Genomic DNA, 21,582 nt, shown 5'->3' on the forward strand with positions numbered 1-21,582 from the left:
GTGAATATACCCAGGCATAATTCGGATTTTGCATTCTCCAGGTTTGATAATACCAGGGCAGTTTGGCCCAATCAGTTGTGTTTTGGTTTGCCTGTTAAGAGCAACCTTCACACGAACCTGAAATTTGGAAGGATGAATTAAAGGCTACCCATGGGAAAGGACATCCAACAGAATGCACAGTTAAAAAGCAGAACATGGCGTGTAAATTAGCAAAATATACACTCATCTGCTAATACGAAGAAAGCAGCATATGCATGTGTTTGTGCATACTAACCCCCAATACAAAGAGGGGATCTCAACCTCTCTGGCAACTAGAAAGCAAGATTCAAAAATCAGCATCAATTTGCTTGCATATCTCTTGGATTACCATCTCACTAAGGTGATATGCTTTTCAGTTTCATTCACAACCACTCTGTTTTCTTTCCTTGTTTCTTTTTCCATTGGTTCTTTTTTAAAGTCTGTAGATCTATCATACTCTCCTTTTCCTACTTTCAATTATGTGGTTCATCGTTGAATACATTGTTCTTACAGGTCTATGATTGAGTTAGACTCAAACTGTTCTGACTTCTGAAATATCGTTCTTTAAAAGCCTACTTGTTCAGCAGCAAAGCTAAATGTAGTTATGCTTCTGTAGCAAGAGGTCTTAAAGATATGGCTAAGAATTAAATTCGTAGCTATTGAGACTATTGTTACGGATTAAATCCGTAGCTATAACTTAAAAGTATATAGCTACGGATTATATTTGTAGCTGAAACTCGGACTAGGGCCGTAGCAATAACCTAACATTAGAAACAGCTACGGTTTCCAGATAAAGGGCCTATATTTAAATTTTTTTTTTATAATAATGGTATTTCTTAGCATTGTAGTACATGCCCTGATAGAAATTATAATAATAATGTCTGACAATAACTGATTTTACTAAGAGATCCCTGGTATCTACCTTCTTTCTCAAATAAGCGCCTACTACATGATAAAAGATCATTGAATTTCATGCTTAACTCTATTGAACTCAAATTTCAAGTTTTCATGTAGGTTCTTTTATAAATTTCACAATCACATGATAAGGCGTCACCTGGTCAAGATTTTGGATTGGCTCGACGGGATTGATGGGCTCAGCAGGATTCACAGCCTTTGATATAGCAGCCATCACCAAAGCAGAATAATAAACGAGTTCCTATCAAAGTCGCACCTCACCTGTGCAGGCACTGTGCAACATAAGTTTTTGCTTGAATTTATCCTTGCAATTCACAATTGAATCAAATCTTCAGTAATTGAGTGCAGTACTCAAAATAACTAACACTAGGAAAGAATACAATGATTTTCTAATATCATCAATATATTTTTCTGCACACTAATTGTCAAAAGAACTGGATTTCCCTTCTTCTATTCAGGTTAACAGGCCCCTAATGTTGAGAGCATATCTGGTGTGAGAAAATAGTCTATGTCATGTATATTAAATCTTGTCCTCAAAAGAAAGGAAGCAATGCACGGAAACAGCTGGTAGAGACTGTAAAGTTGACCGGCCTTAAGCATATAACCACAAGCCTTTCCAAAATAGAAGGGGTATCAAGTTCACACATGCATCACAAACTTCCTAAATTAAACAATTAACTTCTGACGGGAAAAAAAATTCAAGGAATTGATGAGAGTTTGACATCTAGAGAACTCACGAGAATGAAAGCATATCACGAACTTTAGGTGCTGGTGGCATATCCATGAACAAAGAATTTGAGAAGAAAGAAATTCGCCTTCGGGCTTCTAGGTTGGATGGTACATCCATTGCAGATTCCTTCACAGTGAGCAACAGATACAGCCCTTTGATCTGGAACAAGGAAAATAATCAGCGAGCCACAATTAGAAGACCAGAACTTCTCATTATATCAGCTTGCTTACCTTCTCTTTCCAGGCTTCTGATTCAGGTAGTGGAAATTTGATTGCTGCAGAGGATGCAAATAACCGATATTGTTGATCAAGAGGTGTCATCGCTTCATACCTTCCATAAGGACCACCACCATGGCTTGAATCCAAAAGGCTGCACAAGAAAAATGTAGAACAACATTAAAACATCAACTAATAAATTAGCATTTTATGAAAGAATCAAATTGAAAATGCTTCACCTGGAAAACTGTTCCTCCATTATGTCTCTAGTCACAACCTCCAGCATGTCTTGGAATAGAATGATGACCCGATCCCTTTCTTCAGGTTTATTGTCTAACTGAAATGATTAAACAAAGATTTGGCTTTTATAGATTACACAACCAAGCTCGTTTGTGGCAGTAATGAAATATGAAACATTTCAGATATGAACCAAATATTTAATCAGCTTCACAAAATGGTCACAAAGGCTGGGGAGAGCACTCATCTTCAATTCACTTATTAGGGTGTCATAGGCTATATGTTTCTCAACTTCAGAAAATATATCATTTATGACCCTGAAATGTAAGTGAAACCACAGACAAGAATTATCAGGAGATGCAACTGTAGTGAAATAATAATCCCACCAAAAGAAAAAAAGAAAAAGGCGGAGCCGGTAGATCCCATTGTATATCTGTTAAAAAATGAATTATTAGATCATTTGTAATTAAAACATTCCTTACTCTTTTTCATATGGCCCATCAACTAAGTGCTTGATAATGTTTCTAAATGATGCATAGCACTCGCGAACAACACAATACATGTAATTAGCTGCATTGATTCTCTTTTTGAGCTCACGGTCCTTACCATTGCTATCTTTTGCCATATCTAACGCAATTGGAATCTAATAGCAAATACAGCATATATTTTTGGCATTCATCTCCTTTTGAAACCAAGTTCAGCCCAAGAAATGCTTGAAGATTCAGCAGATCAGGGCTATAGAGTGCCGGAGCTGACCAAAATGAAGGATGTAAGCAATGATGGATCTTAGTGATGGTTACTGTTTGTGGTCAAAGATTTGATTCCAAAAATGGTCATCTTATTTTTAGGATTTATTCAAGATCAAATGGTCATCCAACCATAGATCTTGACCCACCGCCAGCCGCCAATGAAACACACACAAACCAGGTAAAAACCAAATCTTAAACACCTCCGACATCACAAATCAAGTTAAAAAAAGAAAATCCTAAATACAGGATAAATTATTTTGTTATATCTGGTTATAATCTACAGAAGCCACTCCATTCACCTTCTGACTAACCTGAGAAAAAAAAAATCCCACTGAACAGTCTCTTAGTTTTCTAATTACTAACTCAAGGTTTTCCAGATATCTTCAGTAACAATGTACGAAATAAGTAAGAAGAAGAGTATACCTGAATAGCTGCGCTCTGGGCATGACAATCGATACAGAGCCAATCATTGACCAAACAACAAATACAAAAAGATCAAAATAAAATAAATCAAACACAAAACGAGAAAAAACAAATCAGCTTGTTCTATTATATTTCCAACTAAGATTTGCATCAAGTGGAAAATAAAATCTTCCAGCAACAAACACCAACCTTTGCTAGATGCAAGCGTGTGAAAACCTTGCTATCAGCATACAGAGCGTTACGTAGCCAGATATGGTGCCCATTTGCCAATGCCCTTCCCAGCAACCTACGCAACATTGTGGAGGAAGCACATTAACCAAAATGGACAAATTCATCAAACGAAACAAAATGGAGCAATTTGCATATTCATGTTTGGATGATCAATTGAACTGAATTGAGATTTCTGCGATTACTTTAAGAGGAAATGTGGAAGTGGAGGGTGCCATTTCATCTTACAATGAAAATCGAACTCTAATTTGCAATCCCACACATTACAAGTTGGACTTGAGAGCTTTTCTAAGAACACACGCATGTGTCGATGTGGCATTTTTGGTAAGATCCAGGCTATCCATCAGATGGCCCTCATGTAGATGTCCTAAACCAAGAATCAGGGTGGTCAGCTCATCAGGTGGGCCACAATGCACAAAACAAGCTGACAGCTGCAAAAAGCTGGCCAATGCACAATGCATGGTAGGATTGCTGTTAGCATGCATCTGCAAATGCCAATGACAGCCCACCTCTTACTGCTACAACATAAAGATACCTGCTTTATTTCTCAAAGTTTGTAGTTGGGTAACTTCAGGAAACCTATACGAGTGATCAATGTATGGGTAACATATCAAAGTTTTTCTCATCATTCAAGGGTCCATTTGGATGGAGAATTCAGGCTCATCTCTATCCAAAAGAATCAGATGTTTGGTCTATAAAAATGTTCTATCTGAAAGCAAGTAAACATTGAAAAGGCACCCATTTCCAATCTGCTGCCTTTCATCGTGGCTCAAAACAAAATGGATGGTCTATCATATCCATTTTGATCAGGCCCACCCAAGCAAATAGGTCCTAAACGAATTTGGGGCTAGCCCAACTTCCCCTCACTTTGGAAGACTTAACTCCAAATTACACAACAATCCTAATAAATTGATATGCAATTGAATTGAGCATCTAAACACACAAAAACTTATATAGCCAATAGCAAAATCCAAGGCCATATTCTCAAAACACCCAACACCAAAATTCCACCCATTCGTTAATAACTAAACAAGTCAACCCAAGAAGGGAGAACACAAACAATTGCATATATAGAAGACAAGACTGTTTCTCTTGGCTAGAGAAACTTGACTTCTCTCCAACCTCTCATGTAGAGAGTGGAAAGTAATTTTTTTTTTTATATAAAAAAAAGGAAAAAAGAAAAAAGAAAAATGAGTAGTCAAAACCTCTAAAAAGGACAAAAGGAGTACATGCACATGTTACTCCAGGAGTGAAGAAAGGGGAGCAAAAATAACCCTTAGGATTACATGGAATGGTACAGAGACAGTGAGAGAAGAGAGGGGAATTAGGATATTCCTAAGGGCATTTGGAATTTTTACCAGGCCCGCCATAATAAAAGAAGCTGCCCAACCGCCATTATTACCATTTTACCTTCCAGACAAGTATACTGATATCATATTGGGAACCATGATAGCCTGAGACTGGGAAGATGTTGGCCCTATTGCTATTTCACTGTTTACTTGAATGAAACCTGAGCATATGAGGTTGTAGCAGCTTGTGGCTTGATAAGCATCTATCTGTCATTTTTGATTAAAAAAATAAAAAGAAAATGACACCTATCTGTCATTTTTCATTAAAAAAATAAAAAGAAAATGACATCTATCTGTCATTTTTCATTATAAAAATAAAAAGAAAATGACACACCCCAAAAATCCATTTTACTTGAGACCTAACTTCTAATAGAAACCAAAAATCCATGGTTGCCAGACATTTATTGTAGCCTTTGCTCCATAGTATTTATCTTCTTCTACATATGCAATTGCATGCTACTCTCAAAAGAAAATTTTAAAATAACAGAACAATTAGGCCAACCAAAGTAAAGAAAAAGAGGCAAGAAAATGAAATTTTGTGCTTCTTCCTACCATATCTTTTCACTGAGCTTGCTCTTAGAATATCCTCTTTCTTTGTTCTTCTGATGGGAATGGTGCCTTCAGGACATCTTCCATTCAAATACCACAGTTGTGTTATGGCTTTGAATTCCTTTGAAGATGCTATCTTGCTTTCATCAAACAAACCTTTTGGATGGAAAGTAGGCCTCAACTATATTTAAAAAGTAAAACCCCACCAACATAAAAAACTATGGTAAAAAAAAAAAAACCTATAAAGTCTAGAGATGGCAAACACATTCCATTGGAATGGCATCTCGGTTCCCCAAACTCTTGGGCCAACATGATAACTTCTCATGGTGGATATTACTCACATACTGACAAGCACAATGTTTATCTTGAGTTTCATGTTTTAGTTTCCTACAACAAAAATCTGTCAAGCAAATGAGAGTGACATGGAATAGGCCCTACACAACTGCATTTTTCAAGCAAGGCATTGAAAACATGATATAAGTCACGCAAGATACAGAAGGCTAAATATTAAATGTGAAACAGTTCAAACCCTTGTCATCTTTTTTCTTTTGTTTAGAAAGATTGAAGTTTGGTGATGTTGGTTAAATAAAAGGCAATCCAATTTAAGAAGATCAAGCAACTTCAAATTGCTTTAGTAGCATACTGATGACTGTCAACAGAGAATTGGTTCAAGAAGCTTGTCACCATCTAGCATATGGGTGAATCTTGTCACCATCTAATCTGGTTGGGTAGTTATAAGACTCATTAAACCTAATACATAAGTTGGTAAATATTTTAATTAGGAAAATGATCCGGTTTGAAGCAACCATTAGCTAGATGTTGAACCATTTTTTCAATAGTGGAACAGTTACCTTAAAATTAAATTAGTTTCACTGATAGTGTTGGCTTTGGTGAAACAGATAATTATGTGTTTGTAGGACTTATGTTCCTGTTTCCAGGCCCTCAATATCTCCATGCAAGGGTTATGTTTCCAAGGTTGGTGAGTCCGAGGAAGCATATTCCTAAGTCTCAATATCTCTAGATTCCACAGTGTTGGCCTCCTTGGAAGAACTCTATGATTTCTCCTTCCTAAACTTAGGATTCTGACATGTCATGCCACAATTTCAACACTTCAACTTGCGTTTGCCATTGTCCTTAGATTTGTTAGACAGGCCACATGCCTTGTATAACTAATTTCTATAGATAGATGATGTATAGCTAATTTCCATAGATGGATGACTCTGTTTTTAAACATTTACCTTGTATAGACATCTGTAAAGCTCTATATATTCAACCCTTCAGGTTGTCTCAAATACACAGAAAACCAAAGGAGAATTGTTTTCTCTTTGCTTTCATGGTATCAAAGCCGTACCGATCCTGATCTGGCACCTCCTTCATCGCCGACACCATTTTCTGACAGATCCGGCCCCTCCTACATCAGAAAACCCTGTTCCGGACCATCCCTGCACCCCTTCTGCACTCCTGCTGCGTCAACAGCCCTGTCCGACCATCACTAACCTTTTTCCGAGCATCCCCAGCCCATCCGATCTTACCCAGGCCCATCCGATCACACCCCGGCCTCATCCGATCTCTATCCGCACGTGTTGACACATCCTTACTGCGAACGCCCCTGCTGCACACGTCTCTGCTGCGCACGCCTCTACTTCGCACGTGCTGCGCATGCCCCTGCTACCTCCGTCCGCAACTATTGTGCTGCTTCCGTCCGCACAGTCCCCATTACTGGTGCTGTTGTTGTTCTGTTACCTGTCCCTGTGACCGACTCTCCTGCTGCAAGGTACATTCTTCCTTGGCATGGTTTATATCACTTCCTAACTATGGACAAAGACTCTCGTACATAGGCCCCGCGATATAGTTTTGATGGTACCAACTACAATCTATGGGCCATCCACTTTCAGAGCTGTCTCAAGGGTTGTGGTTTGTAGGGACTAATTGATGGATCTGTTACTGTCCCCACTTCCACAGATGCCGACAAAGTGGCTGAGTGGGAAATGAAAAATGGACGGATTATTATCTGGATTCTCGATTCGGTCGATCGATCCATTGCAGTTGGCCTCACGCCACATCGCACTGCTAAGGCCATGTGGGAGCATCTCCAGACTATTTATCAACAGAGTAATGCGGCTAGGTTATACCGCCTGGAACAAGATCTGATTTACCTTACTCAGGGTGACAAAAGTATTCAAACATTCTACTCTACAATGGTTACAATTTGAACGGAGATGGCTATGATGGATTTGGAATTCCCTAATGACTTTAAGATATTCCAAACAATGCGCGATAATGAGCGAGTTAGACAGTTTCTTATGAAGCTGCGTCTAGAATTTGAGCATTGTCGGGCTACTCTCCTGAACCATAGCCCAACTCCTTTACTGAATTCGGTTATTAATGATTTATTAGCTGAGAAACAACGACTGTAAATCCTCTCTCAGGGACCATCTGACCTGGCACTCACTGTATCCACCTCTGCACCAAACCGTGGTTCTACTCCTTTAACGCGTCGCGACTGTAACAAAGTGGGACATGTCGTCGCTCAGTGCAAAGATTGGTGCGCTTATTGTCGACGGATTGGTCATAGTATTCAGGACTACCGTTCACGTGCCTATGCATCTTCATTCGGCCATGGACGTGGTGGTCGAGGTCGTGTCCGTGGTCGTGTTCTTTCTACTACTTCTACGACTAGTTCTTCTGAGCCTTCTGTTAGTGATATTGCATCTACTATTTATGCTGAAAGTCTTTCCTCACCTTTGACTCCTGCGATGCTCTAGCAAATCGTGCAGGCCCTTTCTACGGTCGGATTGTTAGGTATATCTTCATCTTCTCCTTGGTTCTTCAATTCGAGTGCTTCCAATCATATGACTGGTGACATATCACATCTTCACAACATTCATCCCTATATTGGAAATCAGGCTATTTATACCGTGGATGGCACTAAACAACCCATTCAGTCCGTTAGTTCATTGACTTTCTCTCCTTCTGCCCATCACCAGTTTACCCTTCGTGATGTGTTTTATGTCTCTAAACTTTCCTCAAATTTAATTTCTATTAGTCAACTTACATCCAATAACTGCTTAGTCGTCTTTCTTCCAAATTGTTGTTTTGTGTAGGATTTGGCAATGGGGAAGGTACTTCGGAAGGGTAGGCGGCATGGATGTCTGTACGTGCTGTACTTTGACCCATCCGTCACTCTAGCTCGTTGTTTGTTCTCTCCATCTTCCTCGGATAATTGTTCGGCAAATAAAATGTGGAAACTCTGGCACTTTCGCCTGGGTCATCCACATTCTGATCGTTTGATTCAGCTCTTTTCTTCTGGCATGTTAGGGGATATTTCTCTTAATAAAAGTACTTTAGATTATTCTTGTTCTTCCTGTTGCCTTTCAAAAAGTAAGTGTATTCCTTTTTTTCTAAGTACTATAAAATCATCATCTATGTTTAAGCTAGTGCATATGGATGTCTGAGGCCCTTCACCAATTATGTCACTCTCTGGACTACGATACTATGTTATATTCATTGATGATTTCACACATTATACCCGGATTTACTTTTTGCACTCTAAGTCACAGGTTTTTAAAAAATTCAAGATATTTCACTCTATGGTGGACACTCAATTTCGAGTAAAAATTCAAACTCTCCGCTCTGACTCAGGGGGAGAGTATCTCTCAACAACTTTTCAAACATATCTTCAAGGTCATGGGATTATTCATCAGACCACCTGTTCTGATACTCCACAACAGAATGGGGTGGCTGAACAAAAAAATCACCATATTGTTGAGACTGCCAATACCCTGATGACGGTTATGAGTGTTCCTTGTTCTTTCTGGGCGGAAGCTATGATGCATTCAGTCTATTTGATTAACCGGATGCCAACCACCATTCTACACAGTAAATCTCCCTACTTTGTTCTCACTAGTTCCCTTCCTACATATTCCACATTTCGTGTTTTTGGTTGTGTATATTATGTTCATCTGGCATCACATGAACGTAACAAACTTTCTCCAAAATCAGCCAAATATATGTACTTGAGATTTGGAGAAACTCAGAAGGGTTTTCGTTACTATGATCCGGTCTCTCATCATGTTCAGGTGTCACGACATGTTATTTTTCTTGAGCATTGCCTTCCATTCACCTGTTCCTCCTTCGCCCACACCAAACTCCCCTGGTCTTACTGTTTTTCCTAACATTCCTGTTGCCCCAAGTACACTTCCTTGTCCATTGCATGTTTACTCACGACGACCACGTACAGAGCCACCACCTACTACTCTCCCTACTGTACCTATTACCAATCTAGATCTTACCTTAGTACGTTGTTCTACTCGTGTTCATCGCCAACCTGATCGCTTCATATACTCTATGTCTGCCATGAATGCTACTCTGGATACTGTATCTATTCCTACTTCATACCATCAGGCAACCACTCATGATTGTTGGAAGCAGGCTATGGTAGAAGAACTTAAAGCATTGCATGATAACCATACGTGGGACATTGTCACTTGACCCACTGACCAACAATTAATTGGTAGTAAATGGATTTATTCTGTCAAGCTCAAGTCTGACGGATCATTGGATCAATACACAGCTCGGCTTGTCGCTCAGGGATATAAACAGGAACACGGAATTAACTACGATGAGACATTCGCTCCTGTGGCCAAGATAAAAACTATTCGCACTCTTCCGACAATATCATCTGTTCGTTCTTGGCCACTCACTCAGATGGATGTGAAAAATACTTTTCTTCATGGAGACCTCTAAGAAACAGTATATTTGAAGCCTCCTCCTGGATCTTTAATCCTTGCCTATAAGGTCTGTCGCCTAAAGAAAGATTTATACGGCCTCAAACAGGCCCCTCAGGCATGGTTCCAATGCTTTCATGATTTGTTACAGGTGCTGGCTTTACTCAAATTGATTATGATCCATCCTTATTCCTGTGCACCACTGATCGTGGAATTGTCATTGTTCTCATATATGTTGACGACCTACTTCTGACTGGTAGCGATGCTACTGGCATCTCGACATTAAAGGAAATTCTGAAATCATCCTTTAAGATGAAGGACCTTAGACATCTGACATACTTTCTTGGACTTGAATTTTCACGTTCTAAATGTGGAATCCTAGTCAGCCAGTGTAAATATACTAAGGATCTTCTCACCTTGGCCTCATTGACGGATCAGAAGATCGTTCAGACTCTCTTAGAACTTAACGTTCAATATGGCTGTGACGATGGTGATCTCCTTGCAGAACCCACATTATATCGCCATTTAGTTGGAGTCTGGTTTACTTAATAATGACTCGCCCTGATATTGCCTACGCCATCCAAGTTATCAGCCAGTTTGTTTCTACTCCTCGGACTCTTGATATGACTGCAGTGTTACGCATCCTACGGTACATACGTGGAACTTTGGATCGATCACTGTTCTTCTCCTCCACGGCTATTCTGGACCTTCGTGCTTATTTGAATGCTGACTGGGCCAGTTGTACTCTCACACGTAGATCTACCACTGGCTACTGTATTTTTCTCGGCACTTCTCTCATCTCTTGGAAGTGTAAACAGCAGGTCACTATTTCTAAATCAAACACGGAAGCCGAGTATCGAGCGATGTTAGCTGCTTGCAGTGAGATTATCTGGTTATGTGGACTTCTTTTCGACTTGGGCGTTCATCTACAAAATCCTACTCCACTCCATGTAAATAATATGAGTGTCATTCAGATTGCCTCTAACCCAGTTTTCCATGAACGGACACTGCATATTGAAGTTGACTGTCACTTCATCCGAGAGAAGTTTCAGTCTCGGCTCATTTCTTCTACATGTCGCATCCCATGATCAGATTGCAGCATTCTCACGAAGTCCCTCACTTCTGCACATCACTCATTTCTAGTTGGCAAACTATTACTTATCGATGACCAGCATTAGTTTGAGGGGGGATGTTAGACAGGCCACATGCCTTGTATAGCTAATTTCTATAGATAGATGATGTATAGCTAATTTCCATAGATAGATGATTCTGTTTTTAAACATTTACCTTGTATAGACATCTGTAAAGCTCTATATATTCAACCCTTTAGGGTTGTCTCAAATACACAGAAAACCAAAGGAGAATCGTTTTCTCTTTGCTTTCATTGTGTTCTCTTTGCTTTTAAGATTTGGATCTCAATCGTGAAGATCCACTATCCCGCTCAAAATTTCTTCACACCACCACTTTTCTTTCTCATCGCCTTTGACTAAAGGGTTGAGATAATGGTCTCAACGCTAATGATCGTTCTACTGGTGCACAAGGAGTCTTTGAACGACTTACATGATTTTAGAAGAGAATTCAACAAAGTATACGCTTGATCTTAATCCTTCATCACCTCATCGACATCCAATAATTTGCAAACTAGCCTAATGAAGTTACTAATGTGGGTCTCAACATCATCCCCCTCAGTCATCTTCAAATTGAACAACTGGAACTTTAGATACAAACGATTTTCAAGAGACTTCTTCGTATATATGTTCTCTAACTTTGCTCATGTATCAGCCACAGTCATTTCTCTCATAATATTGTAGATGACTTTATCTGTTAGACACAACTAGATTGAGATATTGGTCTTTTGATCTAACTTGTTCGACTCTTCTTCTTTCATAGAATTTTATAGCTTTCCAAAGAGTGCATCGTCAAATCCTTGTTGAACTAGAAGGCCCTTCATCTTCACTCACCTTACATAGTTTAAAGTTGTTTTTCCCAGAATACTTCTCTACATCGAACTTCCTGTTAGGTGTCATAGATACCTTGTCTTCAGATCTGATCAGCTTTCCAATGTTAACTCTGATACCACATGTTGGGACTCGCGGAAGCACATAGAGAAGAATTAAACGAGAGAATTTCAATTGCACAAGCAAATCCAACAGAGAGCACTCCGAATTTACATGAAGAAAAAACCCTTGCGAGAAAAAAAAAAAAAAACCACAACACAAAGCAATAATGTACTATGAATAACAAAGTTACAAGAGATGAAGCCTTACCGATTCAAAGCCCACGAAAGAAAAATCCTAGCCTTTTTCTCTCTCTAAAACCCTCTTAGCCCCTTAAGCACTCCTTGCATTAACCCTAAGCTTATTTACAACCATATGTTTAAGAAAAAAATGGAAATAGAAACAATTTGTGTAAAAATGCACAAAATTGTGCAGCACGTCGACCTGTCGACCAGAACTTTCGACGTGTCAAAAACTCCAAAAACTATCCAAAGAGTTTTGAAAAAATAAAATAAAATTTATTTTGATATCCTTTGATCGGTCGACAAGACTGTCAATCGGTCAAAGGCCCCTGTTTCAACATAGATTTTAAGGCATCTGATTTTCCACATAAGGTTTATTTTCCAATTTTTAGTCCTACACCCAAAAGATATACCGTCTAAAACTCTAGTGGAATATGCTTTGGGGAATAATTAGGGGTGTACGTCGAGTCGAACCGAGTTAAGCTGGCCTTAGCTCGACTCAGCTCGGCCACTAGCTAACCTCAGCTCGAACTTGGCTCAGCTTGGTCCTCGAGCCTGACTGGCCAACTCAGCTCTGCTCCGTCAGCAGCTCGAGCCAGTTTGAGCCAAGATCAAGCCGAGTTCGCCATTGCAGTATTTTCACAAACACCTGAACTGTACCTTCAAAATCTCACTGTATTTGAGACAGCAGCAATGGATTTAAAGGTATTTTATCAAACACCTTCTAAGCAACATAAAAATCAAGAAAAAAAAGGGTGTTGGTTTCATATACATACCTTCCTTGCCACTAGCCATGCTTTTTTGAGTCATTTCATCAAACACTTGGTGAGCAACATCAATATCAAAGTAACCGAGTCACTGAACTGGTTCGATCCGAGTTCGGTTTGAGCTGGGTTCGATCCGAGCCGAGTTCGAGCTGGCCCGAGTTGAGTCGAGCTGGGGCTAGCTCAAACTCGGCTCGAACTCATTTTCAAGCTAAAAAAATCAGCTTGACTTGGCTCAAACTCAGCTTCGAACCGAGTCGAATCATGCTTTTTCTAGTTGAGTCGAGCGAGCTAAGCGAGCTAGCTCGTGATGAACGAAATTCTATCCATAGAAATTTTCTAACAGTTGTATGGTAAAAAAAATTGGTGAAAATATGTTGAATTTTGCACATTTGCCAATCCTCCCTAGCCTATATATAATAGGTAACATAAATGTGCATGATTCATTCTTTCCATAAGGTCTGTTTTCCATAGTTTAGTCCAAGAGCTCAAAAGATAGACCATCCAAAATTCAAGTTGGATATGCTATGAGGAATAATGGTGAAGGAAATTCTAGCCATAGGAATCTTCCATATGATATTCATTAGGTAGCTTAACTGCCTAGCAGTAATCTTCTTTTGTGAGAATCTGCAGAACTATGCGTATATGACAATCCTCCCATGTCTGTATATAATATATAACATAGAAACATAGTTAATGTGTGTATAATAGAGATACATGAGCTCGAGACTAATCAAATTAGATTGAGGATAACCTAAGGTCAGTTTAAAATTGTTCATGCTTTTATTTCTAAGTCCAAGTCCATCTTATGCATCTAAAAGGCATTGCTTAAACCTGCCCAAATGCCTATCCAAACCAAAAAGCCTATGGGTCAACCCCATCCACTCACATACCCATTTTTATCATTTAAAACATAAAGCATAGGATGAAAAATTATTTTTCATGTAATTCATCTTAAAAGCGAGAATTAAAAGAATAAATTTTAAAAATAAAATTTCCATAAAATTCATTTTCCATCCATTCTCCAAAATAAAAAATAAAATCAATCCATTTTCAAGGGCAACTTGGATGCAACTCGTAAGGCCCACCTTGATGTATGCATTATATATCCATGCCGTCCCTATGTTTTTTTAGTTTATTTTAAGGCATGGTCCAAAAAATGAGACAAATAAAAATTTCAGGTGAACCACACCATGGGAAACAGTGGTTATTGACTATTAAAAATCTTCCATGAGCCACAAAAGTTTTGGATCAAGCTAATATTAGTTCTTTCTTTTCATTAGATCTGTGTAACCTTATCAACAGGTTGGATGGTCAAAAAACATTATAGTGGGCCTAGGAAGAATAAATGATGCTTCCTATGGTGTGGTCCACTTGAAATTTTTATCGTCTTCATTTCTATGACCTGGCCCCAAAATAAGCTTGAAAAACATGTGGATGAAAAAGATATACAATGCATACATCAAGGTGGGCCCTACAATTAGGGTTTCAGGTCACAGCCAAGAATTCATTTTGTACCTCAATTCCCGGCAGCCAAATGAACCCTAATAAAATTCAGATATTTTGCCAACATAAGTTATCAAAATAAGGGTGGGCCGAATAAATGTGAGTCAATTGTTGATGGGACTACTAATCTTCCACTTAAAAGTGTGAAATTTTGAGGTGTGTTGGTCGAGGTGGACAGTCGAGATTGACTGACCACTCCAATTGTCCAAGATGACCGGATCCTTGCAACCAAAGTACTGTTGGTGACCTGGTTAAGATGATCCATCGCGTCATATACTAATTACCGAAAATATACTAAGATGGTCATTTCAGATGTACATCTCCCTCTCTTTCTTTTCATCTGGATTTTTCCTCTCTCTCCATCTAGCTTTTCAAAGAGAAGTCTAGAATTTCACCTGCTCCCACGTGACACTTTTTTGTCTGCTGGTTAATGTGGGGCCCACCTTGATTTATGTATATCCTACATTCACATCGTCCATCCATTTTGCTACATTATTTTAGTTCACCAGCATAAGGGTGAAAAGGATCCAAATCTCATGTGGCCTATGACATTGAAAACAATAGTAACTGACGATTTTAAAAAACTTCCGGTGGGCCACAAAAGTTTTGAACGGAGCTGACATTCATTACAGCTAGCAATAGGAAGTTTTTATGGGTAAGCTATTCAATCAGCACTGTTTCTTATATTATGGTCCACAAAAATGAATCTGTTTTATTTTTGGGCTAATGCTCTTTCAAAACGGATGAATAGCGTGGATGTAGAAGAATTCATACACCAAGGTGGCCGGCCCCACGTTAGGGGCCGCACCTAATCCTCAATTAAAAAAATAAAAGTCAAGAGACCGAAATAAATAAAAGAACCCATTAACGGCACTCGCCATTACCGCCCAATACCACTTCTGGCACTATAACAGTACAAAAACTGTACTATTTTCTTACTAAAAAGATAAAATAAAGGGTGCATTTATCAATCGGGGTTGGGTGTCCAAATATCATTTCCCAAATAAATAAAATCGTTAACAAAAAAAAAAAAGAAAAAAAGAGAAGCAAAACCCAGCACCGTCACACATTCAAGAAACCTTTACAACTGTCCAACAAAATATGAAAAAAAGAAATAAATAAAAGAAATTTCTAACACACCATAAAAAATCAAAATTACAAATAATCACAAATAAATAAAACCAACCAAACACCACCCCACAAAAAAATGGGCAACTTATTTCATAATTATAAAAAAAGAAAAAAAGAAAAAAACCTAATTCACACATACAAACCAAAAGAAAATAATTTTTTTTTAAAAAAAAAAATCTAAATTAACAACATAACTCCCAAACCCACAACCATGGCCCACCCGCCGTTAAATCTAACGGATCCAGAGTCATCATCCGCCGCCTTTTGATCATCCGACGGAGCTAGATCGGGCCCCTCCGGCGCCGGCGGTGACAGCTTCTTCCCCTTCGGCGCAGGCGAGGGCTTCTCCGGTGCCGGCGCCGGCGCCGGTGTCTCGACCTTCTTGAACAGCTCCTTGGGCTCCAGCACCTTATCGAGAGTGTAAACGGCTAACGGCTCTTCGTCAACTACCGTTCCCGTTATCTTCGCCGTTACGATCTTGGTCTGGAGGGTCACCTCTTCTCCGTTGTTCTGGACCGTGAAATCGAACTTCTTCACGCCGTCTGTGGCCAGCGTGTTCATCACACCGTTGTTTGACTTCAGCATCGCGATCGATTGGTAGACCGGAACGCCGTGGAATAACAGCAGCGATGCTTTCCCCTCAGCCGTTAGATTCTTGTACTTGGGCATGAACTTCTTCGTGGCATCGTCGCCAGGGCAGAAAACCGTTAAACCACCGTCCAAGTTGTCTTCGAACGTTTTAAGGGATCCTGACGCCGTTAAGAGGTCGGCGAAGACCTTTTGTGGGAATTTGAAATGGTGTTAGCAAATAGCTTGAGAAAGTAATCCAGACCGTAGATCTGATTAACTCGATTCCTTACAATCCTAAACCTTGGAGTAGTGGGCCTGATCCAGATTTAGGGCATTGTCAATCTACGACCCAGCCCATCAGATCAACGGCCTGGATTGCTGAACCATGGGCCCCACTAGGAAACCCCCCTCCATGTGCTGAAGTGGCCTGCATGTGAGAGATCCAAACCGTTCATCATGGGTCCCACCCAAGAATCTCATCCTAGTTTCTCTCGGGAGAATCTACTCGGTGGGATTTACCCAATGGACGGCTTGGATCTCCCACTCTGGGCCACGTTCGAATATGGCGTGGCGCGTGTACATGGCTATCTCGCACACGCGTGCGACATATTCTATCCGCAGCTACTGTTCAAACCCACCCGTTTGGGAAAACACGCCCTTTCTTCCTACTTTTCACAAAAGAAAGTACAACCCGAATTACAAAAAATGGTTGTAAGTGACGATCTGGGTCGTAAATATCAGTTCCGTTGGAGTTGCGAGCTTCATTGTCACGGCCGTTATAACGGACATTCAACAAAAGGAAAGGAAAACACATTGAGATATGCTCACATCCAATCAAGTTACTGTCCAGCCATGGATTATTTACTACCTTTCATGTGAATGTTAAATCCAACCCATCCAATAGGTTGGTCACATCATTAGAATGTCCTACTGAAAAATTCAATCCATTCCACCCAGTAGGTGGGACACACCAAAGAAATACAATGGATACGCGTTGATATAATAAAGAAATAAAGGTATGCCCATCTAATGGATGGATTTGGATGATTTTTGACTACGTTGATTCTCATGGTGGGGCGAATCTTCTGGACAGGTTGGATTTTGCATGAGCATGATAGGGTGAAAAATACCCACTTGCTGGACACTAAAGTAGCAGTCCAACCCGTTGGATGTTATCGTTCCTCATAATTATAATACACCCTTTTGTCTTTTTATTTTGGTTATTCAACAGTGCAAAATTGTCCCGTTTGGATATATAAAAGTAGTATGAATGGATGATGCTAGCAATCTGAGTGGGGGTAGATAGTAACTTTTAGGAACCTAACTCCCAACTGCGATTATGAAACAGGGACACTACTGCGTGCCAATATATGCCACACGTGTGAGAGATCCAAGCTTTCCATTAGGGGAACCATACTGATGAAACAGTGGCTGTTTGTACAAAACAAATGGACGGCTTGAAAGAGCCTCTCTCCATCCGCTCGTTTTTAAGCCCCAGGATGACTCGGTAGTGATTCCTCCAGTACCGACGTCAGTGCTATGTGGGCCACGCCATGATCTATGTGTTTTATCCACTCCGTCCATCCATATTGCCAGCTCATTTTAGGTCAAGATCACCAAAATGAGGCAGATCTATCAGGTGGACCACACCACAGGAAACAGTGGTAATTGAACGGCTGTCATTAACAAATTCCTAAGGCCCACTAATTTTTATTTGCCATCCAATATCCAACCCGTTGATTACGTCATACAGATCTGGATGAAGGGAAACCACAAAATTCAGCTTGATCTAAAACTACTGTAGCTCACAAGAAGTTTTTAATGGTGGGCGTCCAATCACCACTGTTTCCTGAAGTGTGGTTCGCCTGAGATTTGGATCTGCCTCTTTTTTTTGTCTTATACCCTAAAATGAGCTGGCAAAATGGATGGACGGCGTGGATAAAACACATATCGTGGTGGGGTCCACGAGCTTCTCCATCACCGACAAGTACCGTCGTCATGGTTACCTTAAGGTCACCACCGCATCAGAATCCAGGATCTTAAAATGTGAGGCCCTGACAGCTCCCAAGTACCACGTATTTCAAATCGACACGTGTGCTTCTGCTTTACTTAGAAGCACCGGACCTTATCCCCATAACGGACGTTATAACGGCCGTAGTAAAATAGAGGAAAAATCATGACGGCGCGGGATCCGGACTACGGATCAGTCGTGCAGTAGTGGTTAAGATCTGCCCGTTGAAAAAAAAATCAAATCGTTTCAATCCTCATGTGGGCCACAACGTACGGAAAAGCGAGTCCACTTATGCTGTCGGCCACGACATCTGACGATGTGATCCACCCGGTGGAAAGCTCCGATCTTGCACGTTTGTAAGCGACTGCAGAGATCGGCGTTATAACTGCCGGAACAGAAAAGACTCTGCCAGCTGTTATAAAGACGAACTGTCAAAGAAAAACGACCGTCACACGCGCACGAATCTGCGACGCCTTTATTCAGACTCACGAGCTCTCTCACATCGTGGCAATTCTCGTTCTCGGAAATTTCTCGGGAGATTTTCAATTTTCACGTTTTTCTCGTGATGTTATCGGGAAAATCTAGTGGTAAATCAAATATTTAAAAACTATTTATTATAAATTTATAATCGATTTTAAAATTTTAAAATATATGCATATAAAAATGATTTTGAGACGCGAAAAAAAAAAACAGCGGAAATTGTAAAATATCGCGATATTATTGCGATCATATCATTTGATCCAAATTCGGCAATAATATCACGATATTTTCAAAATCTGAGCGATATTTTGTCACACTGATATCTCAGACTCACCTTGCAACCCTGCTTCGACATCAGAGCCGTCAGATTCATCTCGTTGGGGGCTGGGGTGGGGGCCTCGGCCTCGGGTGAGGTGAGGATCTTGCTGATGTGGATAATGGAGATGTTGTACGGAATCTCCTGCACCGATTTCACGAAGGAAGCATCCAACGTCCCGCTATCCTCCGCTCCAAACCCTACCTTTCCGCCCTTAAGATCAGTGATATTTACGAACCCTGCCGTACCAGGGGCGGAGCCCGTGGCCTGGTACATGGTCGCCGAGAGGGCTGTACCGTTGGTGATCTGGTGCAGCTTCTTCGCACCGAAGTAATCGAGGAGGATGTGGAGAGAGAGGACGTTCTTGAGAGCGTAGATGGTGAGGTGCTTCGAGAGAAGCTCCGACATGCCGGCATTGTCGACGGCCAGGACTGTGATCGTCTCTCGGCGGTTGATTTCGGGGGCCAGGTGGGTGAGGGACAGGTAGTGGTTGAAGGTGGAGAATTCAGGGTGCTTGGCGAGGATCTTGGTGATGTTGTGCGCATCTGCGGCGCAGATTAGCAGCAGTAGTAGGAAAGCTGCTGGGAGGAGCTGCATTGTGGTGTGGAGGAGAGAGAGAGAGAGAGAGAGAGAGAGAGAGAACAGAGGCGAGCTGCAGAGAAGAGTGAGGGGTGTTTGTAGTGGAGATCTGAAGCAGGTGCGGATGGAAATGGGGCGGGGTTTTGGGAAGAATTACGAAGGGTGACATTGGGTTTTTTTTGGACGCGTGGGGGGCGGTTTGTGGATTTAAATTACTAAAATGCCCTCGGCATTTGATGGAATTACGTGGGGCGAATTTCGCCGACCGGAATCGTCTACAGCACCTGTTTCATGTGATTTTTGGTTTACGGTCAATCACCATCGAATCCGTACCTGGGGGGCCTCTGGATTACCGTACAAGTGTGCCACGTGCGAAGTGAATGTGGACACCTGGAATGGTGTCCACTCAACTTTCATGCAATTGCATGTGCCACGCTTAGGGCTGTACACGAACCGAGTTAGCTTGGTTAGCTCGCGCGACTTGACTCAAAAATGACCGATTCAGCTTGCTTTGAAACTGAGTTAGAGCTGAGGGGAGCTGATTTTTTAAGCTGGAATAATTTTTGAAGCAGAGCTTGCCTAAGCTTGACTTGACTAAGCTTAACTTGACTCAACTCGACTCGAATCGAACCCCATTCTAATCGAACTATGATCGAATCAATTCAGTGACTCAGTTACTTTGATATTGATGATGTTCACCAAGTGTTTGATGAAATGACTCAATAAAGTGTTGGCTAGTGGCAATGAATATATGTATATGAAACAGATACCATTTTTCTTGATTTTGATGTTGCCTATAAAGTGTTTAATGAAATACCTGGAAACGGCTGCTACTGTTTTACATACAATGAGAAATTGAAAGTGCAATCCATGTGTTTGTGAAAATGTCGAATAGGATTGATCTTGGCTCAAACTTAGCTTGAATTGGCCCGAGCTGCTAATCAAACTAAGCTGAGCTAGCCAGTTAAGCTTAAGGACTAAGCTGAGTCGAGCCAAATTCGAGTTGGGGTCAGCTAGTGGCTAAGCCGAGTCGAGTTGTGCCAAGCTCAACTCGATTCGACTCGTGCACACTTCTAGCCATGCGACGCATCTTTAGTGGATCACACGGTCCACCAAGGGCGGTGGATCCCTGACTGTGGGGGCCACCATTATGTATTTTTCTTATATCCATGTCATTCATCCGTTTCCCCACAACATTTTAGAGCAAGATCCCAAAAATGCAACAAATCTAAATCTAATGTGGACCACACCACATGAAACAGTGGTTATTGAATGCCAACCATTAGAAACTTCTCGGGGGCCACCGGAATGTTTATCTGTCATCCAACCTATTGATAAGGTCAAAAGGACATGGATGAAGGGACCACACAAATATTTAGGGTTGTACATGAACTGGGCTAGCCCGGTTAACTCGCTCGACTCGGCCTGACTTGGAACTGAGTTCGAGTCGGGACAGGCCATTTTTTTCAGTCCGAAACTGAGTTCGGACCGAGTTTGGATAGGTCCCAATTCGGCCTAACTCGGTGCCCAACTCGGCCCGACTCGGTCAAGTGGTGTGTGTGTGTGTGTGTGTGTGTGTGTGTTTATATATATATATATATATATATATATATATATATATATATATATATTAAAAATTCTTCCCGTCCCTTTCCCCTTTACCCTTTTGGGATAGTTTATCGCCCATCTTTGAAGTGACAGTGACTCATCCACCTCATAGACGTATAACTTGAACGACCTATATTCATCCAAATACAAAAAGGAATTATAATGTCCTAACTAGTTAGATTTTTTGTGGAGTCTATAGTTCAACTATTTAAACCGTTGATCGAGGGCCTTGTAATGG

At 40.7% G+C, this 21,582-nt stretch overlaps 2 protein-coding genes across 6 annotated transcripts; both read right to left on the reverse strand.

Annotated features, from left to right (window-relative positions):
* Nucleotides 1-845: 845 nt before the first annotated feature.
* On the reverse strand, nt 846-6,202 carry LOC131258132 (callose synthase 3-like). Of its 5 annotated transcripts, none has more exons than XM_058259236.1 (10): nt 5,417-6,202; nt 4,926-5,071; nt 3,701-3,882; nt 3,477-3,573; nt 3,288-3,302; nt 2,309-2,432; nt 2,118-2,215; nt 1,894-2,032; nt 1,671-1,822; nt 846-1,205 (listed from the first exon to the last, which is right to left on the reverse strand). In XM_058259236.1, exons 6-10 carry the CDS (start codon nt 2,360-2,362, stop codon nt 1,178-1,180), a joined length of 471 nt encoding a protein of 156 aa, XP_058115219.1. In that variant the 5' UTR covers nt 2,363-2,432; nt 3,288-3,302; nt 3,477-3,573; nt 3,701-3,882; nt 4,926-5,071; nt 5,417-6,202; the 3' UTR covers nt 846-1,177. The 5 variants fall into 5 exon arrangements, with proteins under 5 accessions (XP_058115219.1, XP_058115223.1, XP_058115222.1 ...); XM_058259240.1 differs by having other exon boundaries at nt 846-1,194; nt 5,417-6,201; XM_058259239.1 differs by lacking the exon at nt 4,926-5,071.
* A 9,485-nt stretch (nt 6,203-15,687) lies between these two features.
* LOC131258134 (fasciclin-like arabinogalactan protein 1) lies at nt 15,688-19,818 on the reverse strand. Its single transcript, XM_058259241.1, has 2 exons — nt 19,176-19,818; nt 15,688-16,557 (listed from the first exon to the last, which is right to left on the reverse strand). The coding sequence occupies exons 1-2, from the start codon at nt 19,752-19,754 to the stop codon at nt 15,958-15,960; spliced, it is 1,179 nt and encodes a 392-aa protein (XP_058115224.1). The 5' UTR covers nt 19,755-19,818; the 3' UTR covers nt 15,688-15,957.
* Nucleotides 19,819-21,582: the final 1,764 nt, after the last annotated feature.

This window comes from Magnolia sinica, chromosome 10 (genome assembly GCF_029962835.1).
Source record: "Magnolia sinica isolate HGM2019 chromosome 10, MsV1, whole genome shotgun sequence".
Lineage (NCBI taxonomy): Eukaryota > Viridiplantae > Streptophyta > Magnoliopsida > Magnoliales > Magnoliaceae > Magnolia > Magnolia sinica.

Bases quoted from the DNA above. Each gene is read 5' to 3' on its own strand.
- LOC131258134 (XM_058259241.1), bottom strand. From the start codon at position 19,754: ATGCAGCTCCTCCCAGCAGCTTTCCTACTACTGCTGCTAATCTGCGCC. The intron at 16,558-19,175 runs GTGAGTCTGAGA...TTCCCACAAAAG, and splicing joins TGTCGAAGCAGGGTTGCAAG to GTCTTCGCCGACCTCTTAAC.
- LOC131258132 (XM_058259239.1), bottom strand. From the start codon at position 2,362: ATGAGTGCTCTCCCCAGCCTTTGTGACCATTTTGTGAAGCTGATTAAA. The intron at 2,033-2,117 runs GTGAAGCATTTT...TTTCTTGTGCAG, and splicing joins ATGGAGGAACAGTTTTCCAG to CCTTTTGGATTCAAGCCATG. The intron at 1,206-1,670 runs GTGAGTTCTCTA...TATGTTGCACAG, and splicing joins CGTGATATGCTTTCATTCTC to TGCCTGCACAGGTGAGGTGC.